This window comes from Rosa chinensis, chromosome 6 (genome assembly GCF_002994745.2).
Source record: "Rosa chinensis cultivar Old Blush chromosome 6, RchiOBHm-V2, whole genome shotgun sequence".
Classification (NCBI taxonomy): domain Eukaryota; kingdom Viridiplantae; phylum Streptophyta; class Magnoliopsida; order Rosales; family Rosaceae; genus Rosa; species Rosa chinensis.
In genome coordinates, this window is record NC_037093.1 from 53,630,335 (window position 1) to 53,652,309 (window position 21,975).

A 21,975-nucleotide genomic window follows, 5' to 3' on the forward strand; every position below is an offset into this window, starting at 1 on the left:
TATTTATTATTTTTTTTTTAAAAAAAAAGCGAAGTACAGAAGTGTTTAAAAAAAATGTAAGTATGTGTTTTATTCATGTATAAAACGAAAAATTACTACGTTTAAAAGGTGGTAGAGATGACACAATTGATTTTATTTATATGTTCTAGCTACCCTGCAAGCCATGTCATCTGACATAGCATCCCAAATACCATGATTGGCTAGAATCAAGCATTCATCTTCATTTCCCTCTCTTTCTGTGATGGAAATATTCAAAAGGTAGTGACCGGGAGACAAAAAAAAAGAAAAAGAGGAGATCAAATGACATCGGCTAGGGTTTCCGCCTTCTAAAAGTCAACGCTAGATCAGGCCTTTGCCGGGTACTTATCTATGGTTCTGGCGGTCTCTCCGACTCCGGCACAGCAACACTATCCTGGCAGTGAAGACTGCTCGAGTTCCCAGTTTCTCCAGTTCGCGTCTGTTTCCCCTACGAGGACGCGTCTCCTCTTCTGCCTTTGTTCCCATCGATCTTAAGTTTGCTTACCGTCAACTTGTGTCACCATGTTTGATGCCAAGATTCTAGTCTGGAATTGTCGAGGTCTTAATAACATTGAAACTCAAGATGCTTTGGTACAAATTGTTCGCCAGTGCCACCCTAACTTTATATTTCTATCTGAGATGCTAGCAGCTCCTAGCCTTGTGAATTCTGTGTGCCAGGTTAGGGTTCAAAGGCTGCATTTGTCATCCCTTTTCGGAGGAGTCGAGGGGTCTGTCATTCATGTGGCACCATGGTATGGAGGTGAGACAACGTGATCATTTTCATAACCATATCGATGTTGAGATTGGTGTGCCAGGATCAAGAGAAGAATTTCGTTTTACTGGTATTTACGGTTTCGCTCATCAAGAGATAGGTTTCGGACATGGAATCTGTTGAGATCATTGGCTGCACAATCGTCTCTTCCATGGCTGATCGCAGGGGATTTTAACGAGATCCTTTCAAACGCCGATAAGTCTGGTGGCCCTAGGAGGGAAGCTGCTCCTATGGTTCGTTTCAGGCAAGCTCTAGCTGACTGTGCCTTGGTTGATATGAAGTTTTCAGGACCACGGTTCACTTGGGCCAACCGCTTTACTAGGGAGCATCTGGATCGTGCTTGTCACACTTCCTCATGGAGAGATAGATTTCCGAATTCAAGGGTGGTTACTCTGCCATTAAGTAAGTCTGACCATAATCCCCTTCTCGTTGTGATCAAGACTTCTAGGGCTTTCTACCATAGAGCACCTAAACGGTTCCGATTTGAGGAGATGTGGTCACAACACAAAGACTGTGGATCTGTTATTGAGAAAGGATGGATGATCCCTTCAACAGGTAACCCTATGCTCCAAGTTGTCTTGAAAATTCATAGCACTGGCCGGTTGCTTTCCTCTTGGAAGGAGGGAGTTTTTCAGCAGTGTCATATGGAGATGAAATTAATACAAGCTAAATTTGACCAGTTAATGGGGCTGCCCTATGAGCCGTGCCAATGGGATGAGCAGAAAGCATTGCAGCATCGTTTTAATGAGTTGTTGTCTTTGGATGAAAGATATTGGCATCAACGGTCAAGAGTTCTTTGGCTAAAAGATAGGGACCAAAACACAACATTTTTTCATCGGAGAGCTTCTAATCGAAAGAGTAGAAACTGTATTATTGGTTTATTTGATCCAGAAGGTACTCGGCAGACTTCTCATTCTGCCATAGCTACTATTTTGACCAATTACTATGAGAACATTTTTCGACATGTGCATTCTGACCCTTTTCCAGCAGATATTGTTCTTAATACTATTCACACTCGTGTAACTGTTGAAATGAATAGTGATTTAGTTTCTCGTTATTCTGATGATGAGATTAAAAAAGCTTTGTTCCAGATGCATCTGTCTAAATCTCCTGGCCCAGACGGTATGTCTCCTCATTTCTTCCAAAGGTATTGGTCTATTATGCATAGTGATGTTTGTCTGGCAGTTCGTACAGTGTTAGAAACTGGAAATCTCCCTATGGAATCCAACTATACTCACTTGGTTCTAATCCCTAAAGTGAAGGAACCAAAAGTTGCTTCTGATCTGTGGCCTATTTGTGAGCCCCGGAAAAATGCATCGAGCTTAATGGAGATCGTACGTGAAATTATTCAACGATCTCGATAAATGTCAAGATACTCGAGGAAATTTTCAGAAATTTTCATAAAGTGAAATCCTCAATTTAAGAGTTGGATAATAAAGTACACAACACGATGAGTTCGTGGAAATTTTCGGAAGATTTTTCGGACACCCGAAGTGTTTATAATGAATTTCCGAAGTTTGGAAATTATGGAAATTCATTTAAATAAAAAGAAATTTCTGCGGTGCAATCTTGGCCATTCATCCATCCACCGCTTGATCGTGGCCGTTCAATGTTAATTGGACAAATCTATATATATATAGGTGTTTGATCAGATGGAAGATCCAGAATGATCGAGAGAGAGAGGGAGCTCTCTGACCTAACACCTTAACCCGGTCAACGCTACACCGTCAGGCCACCTCCGGCCGGCAAACGGACACCATCTTCTTCGTCTCGCCGTCGCCAACATCCTCCTATCCTTGGATTGTCCATGCAATGAGCGTGAACGGAGAATCGAAGGCGAGAAGCAACGCTTGCTCCACCGGTTCTGTGGTGGTTTCCGGCCACCGTCTGGGCCGCCTTCGGTATAGAACTTCCTCCTCTCGCCTTTCTCTACACGCTAGATTAATTATTCTTTGAAATTGATGGGGTTTTGAAGATTTCGTTTCTGGGTTTGGTTTCGGGCTGCCGTGTTCTTCGACACCGGTGACCTTCCCGGCCATTCTGGGCTTGGTTTTCACCTTGGCCGCACTTGTGGACTAGAAATCAAGAGGCTTGCTGGGTTATTGGCGTCAAAATCCTCAACTCATCAACATTCCAGTTCCAGCAAGGGGTTCTATAAACCCGAGCTTGATCAACGTAGGTTTTTGAAGGTATATTTCAAACCTCGAATCAAGTTTTGATCTTGGTTTGTTCTTGGAAGATAGGGAACTGAGTTTGGTTTGGTATGGTGAGATGAAATCTCTATTTGATATCGATTGTGTTAAGTTAGTTTACTGATGGCTTTTGGAGTTTATGCTTGAATTAGGAATTAAGTTTGGAGGAGTTGATTGTTTGTATGTGTTATGAACAGTGTTGTGGTTGAATTCGGATTTCCCTGATTGTGTGCTTTTATTAAGTTGTTGAGAGTTGATAATCGGGTATTGTGATCTTGAAGTGGATAATTGGTAAACTTGATGTTTTGTTATGGTTTATAAGGTAAATTATCAAGGAAATGGTTGTGAAGAGTGAACTGGGGTCACGTGTGATTTTGGGTTTCCTTAGTGGTTTGGACACACCTTGTGAGGGTAATAAGTAAAGAAATGATAATAGCATATTGGGTGGCCTTAGTAAATTTCAGGTACGCCTAATATGTTTGAAATTAAATGGTTGCTTGATTTACTTCGACATAGTCGTAATTGGTCGATATTGTAATTTCAAGTAAAAGTTCGGTAATTTGGGTTAATTATCGAACCAGTATCGATTGGTCAAATGTGGTCAAACTAAAAAGTGTCGGTCAACGTGGTCAAATTGGTCAACTCCTGGTCAAACCAGGAAAAGTTGGTTGGACGATTTATTAATCGTCGAGATTTCATATAATTGTTCAATGTGATATTAACGGTCGAAATGTCGGAATCTAGGACTCCAGTTACCCGAGGAACGGAAGGTTTGCGACTCTCGGAATACGTGAGAGAAAGCATCGGAATCCAGGTAGGGAATTCGAGACTCTCCTCGGTTAGTAGTTTTCTTATCTATTGTTATTGAAATGAATGCATGTTAAGTGGTACGGTTTGGTTAAGTTAAAATGCAATGCATACTAACCAATCCATGAGAAAATGTGTGATGGCTTGAGAGCGAAAGGTGGCTCTGACTTCCTTGGGTTCGATCCCCAAAACCTCCGGAGGGTTAGCTACACCGGTCGGACGGTGCGCGATCGCAATGACGACCCGATCCGTGTGTGTAGCTAGGTAGCGGACGCTCTCGCTACGCTTACCTGGTGATAAATTAATTTGAGGTAAGGTCGTGTAGTGGGTCTATGGGACCGGCCATCAGGTAATACTTGGATTTGGCGCCGTATTTATTTAAGCATCATGCATAAGTTTTCAAATTGAGAAATATTATGAAGTTTGTCGTTCCTTAAAAATATTTGGTTTAAGCTTATTTTCATACTGGGATCCCAAATATATATTTATTGGTTTCAAACTTAGTCGTGGTAGAGTTCCTGTAGAGCAGCGAGGACTAAAGCTCACCCCTACAACAGTTTGGATGCAGGTACTGTGCACTGGTAACGGGACAATAGCGGATGGAGCTGGGTGTGCAGAACAAATTCGGTAAATTACCTTTTTATTTCTTGAACTTCGTATTCTGAGACCAGTAAATAGTCAACTGAGTGTCAAATCCAGTCACACTTGTTCTTTGAAGTGCGTACCCTCTGTGTGAACACTAATTCCAAGCTTTAGCCTATTGAAATGAATTTTTCACCTCAAAATTATTTGTAGCTTCCGCTGTGTTTCTAAGAAAAGTTTTTCAAACAAAATGCCTAGCGGTTCTCTAGAATGTAAATCGAGCGTTCGGTTTATGTTTTAGAGACTCGCGGCACTGTGACGTGCTTAAGCTGGTGAGGTGCAGCTTGGGGCGTTACACTATAGCTCTATGTAATGTGGTATATAAAATTGCTTCTAAAGTTCTAGCTAACAGAATGAAAGTGATTTTGCCTCATATTATATCACCTTTGCAGAGTGCTTTTGTTCCAGGTAGACTCATCTCAGACAACACACTTGTGGCCTTTGAGATTAATCATTTTATGAAAAAGCTACGTGATGAGTTGGATGGGTTTTTTCCCTTAAAGTTGGATATAAGCAAAGCTTACGACAGACTTGAATGGGACTTCCTTGAAGCTATTTTGCGGAAACTTGGGTTCTGTAATAAATGGATTGATATTGTTCTTTGCTCAGTGAAATCTGTTAGCTACTCCTTGATTATTAATGGGGAACCTACTGGTTTCATAACCCCAACTAGGGGCATCAGGCAAGGAGACCCTCTTTCTCCTTATCTATTTATCTTGTATGCCGAAGGCCTTTCTTCTCTGATTTCAAAGTCTGTTGAGCAAGGTTCCCTCAAAGGCCTCAAGATGAGTCCATCTGCTCCGATTATACACCATCTGCTATTTGCAGATGATAGCTTCTTGTTTGGGGAAGCTACTGAAGCTGATTGTACTCGTGTTAAATCAATTCTTGATATTTATGCCAGAGCATCAGGACAACAGATTAATTTGCAGAAAAGTAGTGTGATGTTTAGCTCTAATGTGAGTATGGAGACCCAAACGAATTTGACTTCCATCCTGGAGGTGCAATGTGTGACAGATCATGGGCAGTACCTTGGTCTCCCATTGCATGTGGGAGGGTCCAAAACTGCAGCGTTTGCAAATCTAAAGGAAAGACTTACTAAGAAGCTTGTGAGTTGGAGATCAAAAACTCTTAGTATCACTGGGAAGGAAGTCTTGATTAAGGCAGTTCCTCAAGCCGTTCCCCAATATGTTATGAACTGTTATCTGTTGCCAAAGTCATTGTGTGATGATTTACAACAATTATGTGCTCAATTCTTTTGGGGCTCTACGGAGGAAAAAAAGAAAATTCATTGGTGCTCTTGGGAGAGGATGTGTCTTTCTAAGCAGGAGGGGGGGTATGGGTTTTAAATATCTACACGCTCACATTTTAGCAATGCTTGCTAAGCAAGGATGGCACTTGATGTCCAACCCTAACTCTCTAGTAAGTCGTCTTCTCAAGTCTATTTATTTTCCTAATGGTAATTTTCTAAGTGCTGATATGGGTGATAGACCTTCTTATGCCTGGAGAAGTATTATGGAGGCCAAACCGATTATCCAAGCTGGAGTTTTTTGCAAAATTGGGGATGGGCACAAGGTTAACATTTGGCATGAGGATTGGATTTCATCTTGCCCTTCTTACTCTTTACAAAAACCTCAAGGCACAACTTTTGAATTTGTTTCTGATCTGATAGATTCTGTATCCACTGCTTGGATGGAGCCGGCTTTGCATGCATATTTTCCTCCTGAAATTGTTCTTAAAGTGTTGAGCATTCCGCTCAGTAGAAGAAGGGGGCAAGACATTATTACCTGGAAGTTCAACAAGAAGGGTTTCTCTTCAGTTAAATCAGCTTATAGGTTGCTAAGGATTTCTCTTTGGGTAATGTTTTGGCCTCTGGTTCTGGAGGGGATCCTTATGCTACACTGTGGAGGGCCTTATGGAAGGCCAAAGTACCGGGAAAAGTCGCAGTTTTTGGGTGGAGGGTTGCCCACAATCTACTGCCTACTAGGGCATCTTTGGCTTTGAAAGGATATGAAGGGGAGATGAGATGTTTATTGTACTCTTTTCCTTGGGAAGACTTGGGACATGTTTTATGTCAATGCCCTCTAGCTCAATCTATTTGGACTGCTCCTCCTTTCTTGTTTAATATTGATACTTCTAATCCTTTGAATGTAAAGGACTAGTTATTGGACAAGGCGAGTACTCTGTCTTCTTCTGATTTTGATAAGCTGCTAGTTCTCATGTGGAGCTTATGGCGAAACCGCAATGACCAATTGTGGAATAATCACCACATAATAGGTCCTGCCCTAGTGGCTTCTGCCATGAGTTGGTTGGAGGAGTTTAATCAAGTTCGTGCTACTGGGAAGCCTGCCTCTTTGAGCCTGCAGTGTTCAAGGAACAGGTTTTGGTGCCCACCGCCTTCTGGTGTCATCAAAATGAACACGGATGGCGCCTTCCTTAATGGTATTTGCCATGGAGGTGTTGGTGGTGTATTGCGTGATGAGCACGGTAGTTTTTTGGCTACTTTTTCAGGTAAAGTGCAGTTCATTACGTCACCCCTTCATGTTGAGTTACTAGCTATCAAGCATGGTATGCAGATGCTTCAACAGTTGGGAGTGACAAAAGTAGAAATTGAAAGTGATTGTCTTGTTGCTGTACAATCTGTTACTGATCAGGTTGGTGACCATTCTCTACTAAGTAACCTAGTAGATGACATCAAGGATTTATGTAAGTCTTTTTATTTCATTGAATGGCTTCATGTAAATAGGCAAGCAAACTTTGTTGCTCATAGGTTGGCTAGCCTTGGTTTTGAATCCTCCATTCAGACTAAGTGGTTCACTTCTGCTCCGACTATCATCTCGGATGCCCTATTGCATGATCTAAATCATATTTGATGAATAAAGTCTTTGTTCTTTAAAAAAAAAATTGATTTTATTTATATGTTCTTGTTTCACCATGCAAAAGCACTTGCATAACTTTAAAAAAGAAAAAAAGAAAAAAAAACCTGCCTTAGATATTTTGAAAATAAGGGTTCTGAAAAATTGCTTTTATGCTTTTAAGACTCTGTGAGCATTTTTAGCAGACTCTTTATCTTGACTTCTTAACAAATTTTGGAGATCATGTGGCTCCTTAACTAATTTTAGAGAGCATGTTTAGTTTAGGTTTTTTTTTTTTTTTTTAATCAATTTTAGCAGCTGCACTTGACTCCTAAGTGGATGTCAATTTTAATGTTTAGCTATCTCGCTCCTAAATTACATAGAATAACTTCAATGAATGTTTTAATTAAAGCTCTCTAATATTTTTGTAAATTTAAAACATTCATTTTAAGTTATTACATGTTGGTAAGTTATAATTTCAACACGGTAAATGTCATGAGTTTGATCTTCACTACCACATGTAAGGGTGAGGTGAGCCAAAGTTTTTTTTTTTTTTTTTTAATGTATAAAGTGTATCTATATTATTATTAAGAGAAGAGATATCACTACCAGAAAAATGGTCATTTACGGCCCACAATGAGCGCCGTAAATGACAAATTACAGCACACAAAAACGCGCCGTAAATGGACATGCCGTAAAAGACAAACCTCTTTTACGGCGTGTTTCCAGATTGCCGTAAAAGACCCCACGAGTGCGCCGTGAAAGATATAAAAGAGCGCCGTAAAAGGGTTTCAAAAATTCTTAATTTCGATTTTGAAACATTAAAGCGCGCCGTAAATGACCAATAAGTGCGCCGTAATTGATCACATAAGCACGCTGTAAGAGAGAAAAAATGAGAGCTGTAAAAGAGTTTTAAAAATTTTTTATTTCAATTTTCAAATTGGAAAGCACGCCGTAAGTGATATCTAAAGCACGCCGTAATTAATTAACAAGCTTGTTGTGATTGATTAACAAGCACGCCGTAAATGTGGTCGTAAGGATATATTTAAGATGCGTAACATTTGCACTGATTTTTTTTTTTCCCTGTAAATGTTGTGATACCATTTCAAAATCGAAATAAATCTATACAATTTATTGAGATAAAAAGAGAGAATACAAACTGCAAGTATCACATTAGAAAATGTAAATTATACATTTATATGCCAACAACAATTGAGTATTGTACAAAAACAACTTAACTAAACCAACATATCATCACCATGCTAAAATCTAAAACATTATCAGTTCCTTTGTAATAATCTTCTGCATTCACTTAAAACCTTCATAATTAAGGTCCAAGTAGTTGTAGTTATCCATATTCTGTTTTAGGGTACCTCAGCCAACATGTATGACAAATAAGCCATAAGCATCATGAGAGCAACTTCACGATCTGTAGAATGCCTGTTGCCAAGAGAATCATAAATTCATAATGTCAGGGAAATTGGTTAAGTATAGTTCCACAGTACAAGTCTTTCCATCTAATTGCTATTCAAATTTGCTAACTACGCAGATGGTCATAATTTAATAAACTTAGCTTTTGCTTAACTTTATAATAAGCGCAGGAACACATATGCCATTATAATTTTAGCAGATTTTAATCTTGCTAATGTCAAGTAAAAACCAGAAACTAAGTGCATACGCTGAGCTTAATTATCTTCTATAAATTCATTTTCTTCCTATTCTTTGTATATGTATTTCTATTACAATAAAAAATCTATCTCATTCACTGGACCATAAGTGACTACTAGTCCTGGAATATATATTGTTTATACATACAGAAATGAATGCAGCACCAAATAATGGGTCAACATTCCAGAAGTGTTCCCTCATACCTTCCAAAGTAGAGTGTTTTTATGATATAAGCGCTTATAAGACCAGCCTGAAACATAGTAACGAAGCAAGTTAGAACATCCCAAACTTAGTAACAAGCGCTCAATTTCCTCCCAATCATATAATTACAGATTAAGCATATGCATATTGCACATATGTGAAGGTTCATGGTATTTATTCTAACATATTATCAATCCAAACCATCTTTTATGCAAAATCCACCAAATTAATAATCCAGACAGAAAGTGAAAATATGATGGCATAAAGTCTTTTAAAAGAACATTTTCTTAGGAATAACACAGTTTTTGTTATCCAGGCTATATTATTAGTCATTTTGTGTTATGTAGGGCAGTTACTTCAATCAGTAATATAACCTTGATAATCTTCACCATGGTAAAATAGCAGACTAGTAGAAACCAAGCACCCACATAGAACAATTACTTACCTGCAGTGTCCCATAATCCAAAGGTTAACTGTGCTTCCATCCACCACCACATTAGCAATTAAAAAATATGTCATAAATCAATGAAACAAACTTGACTGATTAGTTATATATGAATCATGATGAAATTAACACCATGCTTCTTACAGTGGGGAAGGTAATGTTGGTATAAGAGATCAGCATGCAAGTTTTTCCAACAGCTCCATCACAACATTAAAGAAGCAATCAGTCACCTCTACTCAAGCTCCAATCAAAAAGTCATTGTAGCCATAGTATGAGCCCAAACATATAATACATAAACTAGTGGAGGTACAACTTACTCTCTTTTAACCTCCCCTGAAGGTGTGAAAGATCAGGAGGTTGATGCGCCTCTTGTTCAAGTTCCTATATCATTAGGAAAAAGACGTTGAAAATTTAAGCAGGAACGAAAACTAGATACTTATCAATTAATATTCCAGTAAGTCATGTGAAAGAAGCAAACCTGGTCAGTTGGTAATCTGAACTCATCAGATTCATCCTTAATATTTAATTCCAGTTCCTCTCTACCTTCTTCTTGGGCTTCTTTGGAATTTTAGCGGTGAAAGGCTCCTTCTTTTGCTTCGTCTTGAGCAAAATTCAACAAAACCATTACAAAATCACCACAAACAAGATAAATAAAGCTTCAGAATCCGAATTAAAAAGAACCGCAAGCACAAAGTTTTGAAAAGTCAAACCTAAAACAGTAGGAGAGGGTTGGAGAAAGCACCGGACTGCTCAATCGGGAATAGTTCAAGATGGGATGGGTTTCGACGGCATAGAAACTGTATAATCACAAACCCTGAAAACCCATAAAGAAAACCGAATCAAAATTAGATCTTGAGCTCTAAATAGACCCAAATGAAATCCACCCAAATCGAATGAAATTCGCACAGTACCAAATTACAATCAAAGATCAACACAATCGATATGCATGAAAGAGGAGAGACAACTGGTGATAGCAAAAAACATGGAAAATCAGAAATAACAGAGAGGTTACCATAGATCTGAACACAATATGAAGTATCTCGAGATCCAGCTCTAATAGAGAGAGCCCTGCCACATATCTGAAAATGATGTCGGAGCGCTGCTACAGATAACGCAGAATGGACGTCGGCATGTATAGAGAGAGAGGCAGAGCTACGGTGAATAGAGATGTGTGAACCGAGTCCTACTCCAGATCTAACAGAAACCCAAACTTCCCAGAGAGGAACATCCCGTCCGGTAACTCTCATTGGAGTAGGCAAGGTCGCAAGGATAAGAAGAGAGAGAGAGATCTAGGATACAAGAAGAGGGAAGTTTAATTGTCAGCCGAAAATTATTAGCGGGCTCTTGAAATTTTGTGACATTTAGGGCGCTCTTCAAAAACACGCCGTAAAAGATTAGAAACACATGTCTTTTACAGCACACTTATAAAGCACGCCGTAAAAGACTTTTCTATCATTTACGGCATACATGATAAATACGCCGTAAAAGATAAAAAATGAAAGTCTTTTACGGCTCACAAAAAAGTACGCCGTAAATATAATTTGTCATTTACGGCATACATGGAAAGCACGTCGTAAATGACCAAAAAGAGAATTCTTTTACGGCACATAAAAAAATACGCCGTAAATGAGACTCTTTTACGGCGCACATGATATGCACGCCATAATTTGCGCGTCGTAAAAGACTAATTTTCTAGTAGTGTATTGTTCTCCATAACTGATTTTTTTTACTAATTTACCCTTTGTATATTAAAATACTTTAAATCAGAAATAATCAATAGGGATAATTTAACGAAATAAAAAATATAAATAAAAATAAAATTAAATGTAGTGGAAAACGTAAACGTGAGGGTGGAAACTCCCACTATTTTTAACTACCCCCACACACTCTTAAAAAAAATAAAAAATAAAAAAAACAAACAAACAAACAATCTTCCTACACACTCTGTGTGAAGGCTAATGCTAGTTTACACTATTTATTCTTCATTTAATAAATCATATAAATTCAAAATCAAAATTGAGAAAACTATTCTGGTGACTAGCCAAAATGACATTTTAGCTTTGTACCCAAAAAAAAAAAAGACTTTTTATATAGCTTGGCTAAAATTTGCCTACAAAATAGTTATCATTTCTAAAGATACTCAGAGGGTCTCAACAATCTATTGAAACTTGGATTCTATGCTATAAATGAGACTTATCTCTTAGTTCGAGAGATTCATGTATGTGAGGAGAGAGTTTTTTCAAAGTGAGAGAGAAGCACCATATCCATATCCAAACGCCGGCAACACTACTGATCGGGGTGTACGTGTTGATGAATTGATGGATGATCAGAAAAGAACACGGGAGTCAAACTCTCCGGTCCTCCTAGTTTACCAGAGAAAAAGAAGAGTAATCTCGAAGGCGCCCAACTGGTCGTACGATCTTCCCGAAGAGCTTATCATCTCTGTTGCCAAACGGCTGACAGATTCCTTGCAAGATGTTATTTTTTTGGGTACAGTTTGCAAATCATGGAGATCAGCCGCCACTGAGGTAAAGGAGAAAAACCCTAATAATATTGCATTGAGATTATTAACACATCAAGTTCCTCTCCTTTTGCTTCCACTTTCTTGTTGGCAACGGCCTCCTCCCATCTTGGTCTGCAACCCCGTTCCTAAAATTATCAGGCCGCTTCGCAAGGACAAGAGTGAGGGTTTGGATGAGGCAGTTGAGTTTTACGGTCTGAAGGGAAAAGGTAATACGATCAGTTACAAACTTAACCTACCAAAAATATTACCAAAAACAAGAATGAGGATATGCTTTTCATCTTTTGGATGGCTGGTGATTGTATCTAAAACTAAAGGGTGTGAATTAATGGAGCCTGGTGCATCCTTTAAATCATGCCAAAATTGAGCTCCCAGATGTACAGGGGTCTTTGACAGGCAGCGTTGTTTCTGGGTTCCGGGTAGGGAAATTTGCGTTGTCATCGATCCCTTCTTGGACATCGGATTACATAGTCATGTTTCAATCAGGTCATGGATTTGGTTTTTGCAGGCCAGCTGGCCAGGGCTGGGTGAAAATTGGAAATACATAGTATCATGGGGAGGTTTAATAAGGGATCTAAGTTATTATAAAGGACAGTTCTATTTCGTGCACCTTTCCAGCCGCATTTCAGTTTTTGATATTGACAAAGAAGAAATAAGGCTTGTTTCTCCAGAATTTCCAAAGGAACAACTTTTAGGTCCTAATGTGCTTATTAAAGAGCACTATTTAGTGGAATCAGCGGGGGTTCTTTTGGTGGTTCTGTTTACTACCACTACCACCAAGTGTAAAGACCAAGGGATAACATTTGGCTGCAGGGTTTTTGATCGAGGTCCCATTTACAAACAGCAAATCGTGGTCGGACTCGGAGGTTAGGAGCTTGGGGAACAGAACCATTTTCCTAAGTAAATGTAGTTCTTCCTTCTCAATCGAGGCATCGATCAGACTATTCTGGATTATGTAAGCCCAATTCCATCTACTTCATGAATGATAAGGTAGTCTTTCCGAGACAAAGCAGAGATATGGGTGTTTTTAATATGAAGGATGGGACAATCACCCGAGACTTTGACAAATTCTTTAATTATGAAGAATTAAGAGGGTTCCATTCATGGATTCAACCGCGCGAGTTTGTAAATTGGATGTCCTTGTTGGCCTTCTCAACTGAGTTTGTCAAAATTCATTTCTCATTTTGGTAAAATTATGGGCTAGACGCCTAGACCGAAAGCATATGTAGTTTGTGTTTTTTGCAATAAGATGTAAACTTTATCAACGTCACAAGCAGTGTTTAATTGCAAGGTGAAAGCCTACGCTGTTAATTAATTTTATTTCTGATTCTGATCATATTAGAGAACTGATTTAGGCATTTTCTTTCAAGGTTTCATACTTTCATATTAGAGAATTACGCTGTTAAGTTTCTTAGCTGCATGCATGCTGCTTTTCTTGCTGTTATGTCCATTACCCACCACCTTACCAGGCACCAGCCTGCTCTTCTTTTTGTTTTGGAGTGGTCTGCTGCATCATACATATGCTCAACTTCTCTTCATTTTTTTTTTTAATTTTTTTTTTTTTATAATTTTCGTTTTTGTAAATCAATTTCTCTTCGTTTTGGTATTGACGCACTTGATCTTCATAGTTTCCAGGAAGTATCTCAAAATGATGTTTTACTTTTCAGCGAACCATCTTTTGAGAGATGCATGCGCAACTTGTGGAAAAAATTGACAGGAAATAACTAGAATAATCCTTAAAATATCTATTGCTTATTTTCATGATTGTCATTCAGCAGTTTTCCATTTGAAATTAGGTTTACTAATGCTGGATCGTGTATATATTTGTTTGCTAGTGATTCAATCAAATCTTTTTATAACATTTCCACTCTAGCTAGTTGACACGATCCTTAAGTTATAACTAAGCAGTATTTAATGAATTTACATGCAAGATATCTTAGTTGAGCGAAGTATTAGGTATGCATGTGTTGTTCCACTCCATTTAATGAATTGAGAAATCTTAAATTCTTTGCTAATTAATAAGCCTAGACTCTCCTGGGAGGTGAGAATTTGAGATAAAAATTAGTGAATTGGTAAAATGGTTATTTTGGTTACGTGTTTGATTTAGCTAATGCGGTCAACGATGAACCTACTTAAGCCAACGAACTTGGTAATAACTCAGTGCGCGCCTTAAGCGTACGTTGTGATAAACTCTTACATTTTCCTTAATGAAATAGGAACTTGCTAATTGCTTCTGCTTATGGGGATCAGATTAAAACTTGCTAATTTTGTTTGTGAAGTAAACTTGTCGCAGTAACTTATATATTTAACACCGGTTCATGTCTTTGTGGTGACTGAGTGTGTCAATGCTGCAGTAAATGTGTGGACGCGGTTCCACCAAAAACCAAAAGCCTTTCCGTTTGCCTTCACAGTTGACGCGCGCACACACACGGTTTGCGAGCGTGAGTGTGTCCTCGACGGCCTGCCAGCCATTGATCACAATTCCGAGCAATCCCAGCCGTGCGTTTGTTCAAGTTCCCCGATCGCAAAAGCGCGGCGAACCGAAGACTATCTTCCAGATCCTTCCAATTTAAGCTTGCCACGTAGACAAGCAAAAGCGCCTGTGAGAGATTTAGAGAGAGAAACAGAGTCACTTGCTCACCCACTGCATTGGTTAATTGCTTTGCTTGGCCAAGACGCTGAGACAGAGCTCTCTCTCTCTCTTTCTCTCTGATCACTTTCTTTCTAGGGTTTGAGCTAGCTGCGACAATGCCTCCGGAGAAACGCAAGCCTGAGGAGGAACCGGAAGCGGCTAAGAGCCCCGCGGTGTCCACTCATCATGAGGTGACTCAACCTGCTTCCGCTCCGCCTCCGTCGACGACTCAGGCAACTTCGAGCGAAGTAGCTACCGGTTCGCCGGCGAAGTCGGGCCCCTACAAGCGGCGTGAGATTCCGGCGAGGAAGAGAACCAAACGAGGTGATGGAAAGAAGACGGAATTTGAACAAGGCGAAGAGCTCGAGTCCGGAGATGGTGAGGAAGCCAAGTCCAACGTCCAAGGCACCAAAGCCGGAGCTGAAAATAAGAATTCCGGTGGTGGCGAGGCTAAGAGATCGAGGAAGAGTACTCAGCACCGGTGAGGCATTTCTATTCCTCGATCTATTTTTGTTTGCTCACAACGATATGATTGGGAATCTATTTATCATGACTCTGTTACATATATATATATATGCTGTAATAGTTTTGTTCATATATATCCTGAATTTAGCTTTGAGGATTTTTTCTTTTTCTGCTCATCGGAAAATTAGCTCAGATTGAATTCCTGCATGCCTGCCAATTTTCATAGAATCTTTTTATTTATTGAGAATTTTCGTTTTCCTATATTAATTGATTAGTTGATTTCTCCTTCAACAAACATATATAGGTTCAGGAAATTGGTACCGCTTGGTCTGTTGGCTTTTTTCCTTTTGGTGAGGCCAGGGTGTGAAAGTGATAAATGAAATTATCAGCACTATGTGACAGGGTCTTGGTTACTAAAGAAATTGTAGGAAACGAAAGGATGACAAAGCCCGCTGTTTCGATAATTTCCTACTCTGTTTTTTCCTTATTTGGGAAGAAAGAAACAATCATCCAATTAATTAGCTTAGTTTTTGTTGATCCAATAGATTAACTCAGTTTCGGTAAGCCATAATTTGTGAACCGTTGTTTAACTTGTGTACTAAGTGTGTGTATTTATAAGCATCACTGTTAACAGGACTGTGTGGTAGTGATCCTGAGCCAATCAGTTAGGGGAAGAAACCAGTTGATAAATACAACTCTACCTATAGACTGCAATATATATGTTGTTGTTACATGTTCATTTTTTATTCATGGACCAGTCTAATTACTGGATACACCTAGCCTTGATTGATTTACTGATGAACCTCCACTCCCATCTTCTAGATGACGAAAACTTCTTGATTTGATTTTTTTCTTTTCTTTTTTCTCTTTTGATTATAGCTGTGACCGGCCGATTAGGAGAACTCAGGGTTTTGATCCGATACTAGTGATTTTTAATTGCAATTGCATGCCTATATGTGTCTTGGTCTATATATGTGTAAATGTCTGGATGAGGAGGCTGCACAACAATATGGCTTGCCCTGAAGGGCTGCGTGGGTTGCATCTCTCTTCACCCTCAACTCTGCAGTAGGGATGGCCTTGTGCCCTTGGCTGCCTTTTTCTTTATTTACTTCATTTGCTACTTGTTTGCTACTTTGCATCAACGTCGATCTTTATTAATCAATTATCTTTTCTTTTCCCTTCACACAATGCAGTTCGTTCGTGACAAGGGTCAAAGCTGCAGGTTTGGAGAGTATAAACCCTCTCAAGGTATGTTGATGAAGGGTATTACCTCTGGCCATAAATTGCATAAACAGAATTTGGCAATCTTTTGGTAATGTTAGAAGAATTATTAGGGAACTGAGTTTGATACATATCTAGATTGGTTTTGTACACATTCTCTCTCCTGTTGGATATCAAAGAAGGCTTAATTTAAAACTTTAGAGTTTTGGAACTCTTTGGAAGCTAATACACGAACAAGGCAGTATAGCCCTGTCCTGATTTCTGATCTCATAACTCACACCATCTCTTATTTGAACCATGCCACAATACATTTCATCATCACAATTATCTATCATACCATAATGAATAATGGCAGTATTAGTGTTGTAACTAATTTTCACTTAATATTATCTACCTTTATTTTTTCTCTTATTCTGTGAGCGAGCTTGGCTTGTTTCTCTTATTGCAGAAGCGACATAAAGATGGAAGCGAGGAATCAAAATATGTTTTCGAGGACTTTGACGAGGAGTTTATAGCTGATAATGATTCTTCATGGGATGATGATGACTCATTGGATGGAGAGGACTCATCTGAAGGACAACAAGAGAGCCTCATCCTTGTTCATGAGCATCGTTACAAAGACAATGAACAGGAAAGTAGAGGTCTCTGTGCTTTGGACAGAAATTTGGTCACTGACCTTGCCTACTTGTCCGACAAGATTCGTGGCCTAAGTGAAGAATACAAATGGAATGGAACTTACCAACTGGAGTTTAAGGGTATCAGGCTCAATCAACAAACTGGTAATTTCGAAAAAGAAACAATTTGGTATACTCAGCCCGAGACCTTTCCAGATTTCCTTAAAAGGGTTTTTCACATCAATCTGTATCAAATCAGGTATAGCTTGCATTCTAGATAAGAAAATTTGTCCAATTGTTGTTTGCTAGTTGTGATAAAGTTGATGCTTTTTTTCTTTATGTTTTCTCATGAAATAGCTCTGGTGATGGAGAGAAGACTTCTGCCAACTCAAGTGCTACTGATGATGTAAAGTTCAGGTCTGTATACATGCTTTCAGGTTCTGCTATTGACTTACAAAAATAAAAATGAAAACACTTTTGTCATTGATGACCTGTGTTAATCCAATTGAAAGCATGTTTGTTTACAGATTGTCCTCGAACAACGATCCCTCTACCAAAAAAGAAGCCATCAAGGATGACAAAAGCCACAAGATTATAAGCAAGGAGTTCCATCCATACTTTGAATGGTCTGCAGATGCTGATGCCGACCTTCCACCTCTGCAATGTCCATTAATTGATAAGGAGGGAAATATTGACATGGCGAAGTATGAAGACCTAATTTCACATACCCTTATGCACTTGATGCTTGGAATGTACACAGAGGTATTAATTTTTTTTAATTTTTTTTTTATCAGATACAGAGGTATTACTTAATCTATCCGTTTCATTTAAAAACAAGTTCATCCTCTTTTACTTTTCTCATTGTGGTTATTTTAAAATCCTACTTTAGAATGAAGCTAAGGGGGTTCTGAGACATGTACTGAAGAATGAAATGGAAATCACAATGGAGGATCATTATTGTGGCAAGTTGTTGGAGCTGCTGGTATTAGACAAACATGTTAGGCTGTTTCGACCTGACTCCGGGGAGACAGAGACAGAGCTGATGAAGATCGCCAGACCAACAATGAATTGGACTATTGAAAGGTTTATTGTGTGCGAGTTGAGTGCTGCTGAATTGGTAAAGCGCGATTAGCATTTATTTCTTTGTTAGACGTCTGATGCATTATAATATTGGTGTGTAAATCAAATATTGAAGGACCGTCATATATTTTTGTGAATGATCGACGCTTGTTATCTGAGATTTATACGCTTGTCATATACTTTAGTGTTCATGATGTCGCAAATTTATTTGTAAACTCAAAGGACAGAAAACCAAATTAATTCAGAACACGAGAAATCACCGAATTAAATAGAAATCAGCTATCACCACTCAAATTGCCAAGGAAAACATGATACGAAATTTTATTCTCAAAAAATAAAATCGCATGCATTTATTTTTAAAACAAAAGTCGACTCACAGTGTATGGCTAAAACAGCCAGACGTAGGGATCCTCGTCGAGCGATGGCTGTGCTCATTGTCCTCGACAACTTCAAACCCGGTCTTCTTCAAGTGTTCAATTCTCCCATCTCCAATTGAATCGAGTTGAAAGGTGAGCATCGGCGTGATCAGTGAGGCAAGGGCTCCAAAGCCCAAGCGTGACACGGCTTGAAATGGTCGCATTTTAAAAATGGGTCTGCCGCCGCAAGGATAGCTTCAATACTCCTCCCTTAGCGCAAATCGACCTTAACCACCACCAGTGATTTCAAGGGGAGGAAGAGGCGGTGAAAATAGGATCGGTGGATAGTTGCGCTGGAGCGAGAGCTCTCACCTTCCTCAAAGAAACCATGTTGTTTGGGATTATCTATGATCAGATACTTTCTATCTTCACTTTCTCGTGTTTCCCTAATCAAATTTACATGCAAAGACTAACTGGCAAAGTGCTAGATTAGATATGTTTCCTCACTGAAATCAACATTAACGAATCCAATGTAAAAGAAAAACTCTGACATAGAAGAATCTTCGTTCATAGTGAGGAGTAAGAAGCCTCTCCTTTTATTAATCAAAGAAGAACAATAAGAGTGGTTTTTCCTCCAACAAAAAGAAGCAACAAAAAAGAACTTTATGATGACCTAGCTATGAAGTCGTTATTACAATGTAATAAAATAAAATAGAAAGACGTATCATGAATCTACGTATTAAAAACTCGGCTGAATCCATAAATGTGATCTTAGAAAAGAGTTGGATTTGCTCTCCTTAAAATAAATGTCAATAAAGGATTTGTCGAACAACCACTCTATATTTCCATCTTCCATATGAAAAATACCTATGTCGGCTGCGTCTCTTCTGACGAAATAGTTATTCAAGAAGTATATGCAATTGGGCTTGCATACAGTATTTTCCTCAATGAAGAAGGAACGACTTTTGTCGCCTAGGAACAAGGTTCTAACCCCCAAATTCTTTACCTCCGAAGTCGACCACGAATTACCATTATAGACCTCGAAAACCCTAAATTTCGCAGTTAACCAGCATGCTGATGTTGTATCATCGTATGAGGGATCTTGCGGCTTGTTTCGAAAACCGAAAACCACGAACAGGGACTCTGCTGACTCCACAAGATACTGTGCCTTAGAATTCCACAACAATATGTCTACTTGTTCTCGTGGCACGACTTGAGCAACAACCGTTGCCTTCGCTTGCTTAGGGTTTTTAATATCACAGATCAAAATTTTGCAGTCCGTGGTCAACCCATAGAATTGACCCTTATAGTATGCTAAATCTATTATAAGGGTCAAAGGAGTCAAAACTTGGGTCCAATTTTCACTCTGTCCCGGTCTACAGAAAGCCAGACTACAAGCTTTATAAGAAACCATGACTGTGTAATCCAACGTCGAAGAAGGGCTGGACGATAAGACAACCTTCTCTACATTTAAGTTCTTAAAATATCTCATATCAGTTTTAATTATCTGAGGGTGCGGCAACTTAATCGGGGCATGATGATTTAGGGGATGCAGCAGAGTAATGGTGAATCCTTCAGATACGGTCACTAGCCACCCCAGACAAGAAAAGCACAGCTTTCTCCTAGTTCTTGGCAGCTTGAGCTTGTAAACCCTACCTTTTGTGAGGCTGTAAAACTTACGAACGGAAACAACGTAGTGCTTTGGAAGAAGAACGAAGGGGACTTGATGTCGCAACCCACCAGTAAAGTTGTTCTTGTTCATCGTGCTTGATCTCCATGATCTGCAAACACCACCAAAAACCAAAAAATCTTCCAAGGAGGTCATTCTTTTGGCGAGACAAGTAACAAGATCTTGAGGAAGATTCGACCAGTCAGCCATAAATAATTAAATTATGAAAACTCCCTGCGATTTTTAGATTTTCCGACCACTTAAACCAAGAGACTCAATCAGACCTAAAAAGAGATGAGGAAGGTGAGAGAAGAGTCATATATATATATATATATATATATAGAGAGAGAGAGAGAGAGAGAGAGAGACAGAGACCTCTCTTTTTCTTTTTTTTTGAAAAGAAGAGAGAGACTTCTCTTAAGAAAATAGATAGTTTTAGTTGGACTATCAAATTTGGATATTTCGATCTCCATCTTTTTTTAATTATCAATAGATTTTGCCAACTTATATTTGAGGGATTCTTTGGATTCGTGCGTCTGCGGCTGCGGTGCAGTGGATTAGTCTGGCTTTCGCCGCAATGTCGGTGCAGGTGTCCTGGCGCTGGGATACGACATTACCACTGCATGGGTGTGTGAGTTACTAACAACTAACTACCTGATAAAAAAAATAAAAAAATAAAAAAAAACTTGTATGAAAAGATAATAAAGATAAAGAGAGAAAAGAAAAAAGGAAAAAAAAAAAAAAACTCTTCTTACTTACCCATTAATATAACATTCAATGTAAATTATTCTATGCACATTCAATAGATTTTTTTTCTTTTTTAGAATTTCCTTAAGTTACCTATATAATTTTATAATTAAGTAAAAATAATTAATTCTATACGGCCCTATGATTTGGAATTTCCTTAAAATTCATTAAATATTTTGGTGTAGTTATTAATAATTAAGATCCAAGATCAACTTCTTTTAATTAGATTAATCGAGTATAATCAAAGTCTTTTCTAGAACCATCCGTATTGCAAAATAAACAAAAAAACTACAATCTGGACAAACAAAAAATCTTTTGTAATTATCCATTTGTTCGGCCCCTCCAAGAATCACTTTCTGTTCCGCCACTGAAAGTACAACAAAAGTATAGGCAAATACCTCAAAAAACTGTTCGTTGTTGAATTGATAGAGCTAAAAAAATAAAAAAATAAAAAAAAAGGAACAACAAATTATTGAAAATACAAATTTAATTGGTCATAGGTGTTTTGGTAAAATTTAGGAGGTGTACTTAGTTTTTTAAATATTCAAAATGTGAATTGAAGATTTAATAAGTAAGAGAGGTCCGGATATAAAATTTGGAGATCCAACTAAAACCACGGTAAGAAAAGTGAAGTTTTTGGTTTCCTAGCTATACTAGATTACTAGGTTTATATATTATTTCTGTTCAATGCTTTATTGACTGAGGACTAGTAGGCCTTGGTCTTTCAACAATCCTAACACATTGATATTTTCTTTGTAAGATAGGACGATCATAAACCATAATGGTTTTTTTTATCTATTATTTATTTATTTTAAAAAAATAAAAAATAAAAAAACCATTAGCCCACCATACCCCTACATATGTCAATGAGAATGGAACCATGACCTTTACAATGTTGGAATTATATCTTATCAACAGGTCACAGCTCAATGACATAAACCATAATGGTTGGCACAACAAGTCAACATACTTGAACTTTTATTATTTCTCAGAAGAACAAGAAAACTCAAAATTACGAATCATTGTGGGAGTGGTGAGTGTGTCGTGATAATTCTTTTTCTTCATTTTAA

At 38.4% G+C, this 21,975-nt stretch overlaps 1 protein-coding gene and 1 long non-coding RNA gene across 4 annotated transcripts; one reads left to right on the forward strand and one right to left on the reverse strand.

Moving 5' to 3' along the window:
- Positions 1–8,440: 8,440 nt before the first annotated feature.
- LOC112172440 lies at positions 8,441–10,938 on the reverse strand. Of its 3 annotated transcripts, none has more exons than XR_005801897.1 (6): positions 10,613–10,938; positions 10,311–10,414; positions 10,079–10,200; positions 9,918–9,981; positions 9,158–9,797; positions 8,441–8,726 (listed from the first exon to the last, which is right to left on the reverse strand). It is a non-coding gene; the product is annotated as an uncharacterized LOC112172440 (long non-coding RNA). The 3 variants fall into 3 exon arrangements; XR_005801898.1 differs by having other exon boundaries at positions 9,158–9,204; positions 9,530–9,981; positions 10,613–10,937; XR_005801896.1 differs by having other exon boundaries at positions 9,158–9,981.
- Positions 10,939–14,779: 3,841 nt separating this feature from the next.
- LOC121050102 lies at positions 14,780–18,210 on the forward strand. Its single transcript, XM_040508957.1, has 6 exons — positions 14,780–15,234; positions 16,412–16,466; positions 16,888–17,312; positions 17,411–17,470; positions 17,581–17,815; positions 17,943–18,210. Exons 1-6 carry the CDS (start codon positions 14,870–14,872, stop codon positions 18,183–18,185), a joined length of 1,383 nt encoding a protein of 460 aa, XP_040364891.1. The 5' UTR covers positions 14,780–14,869; the 3' UTR covers positions 18,186–18,210.
- Positions 18,211–21,975: the final 3,765 nt, after the last annotated feature.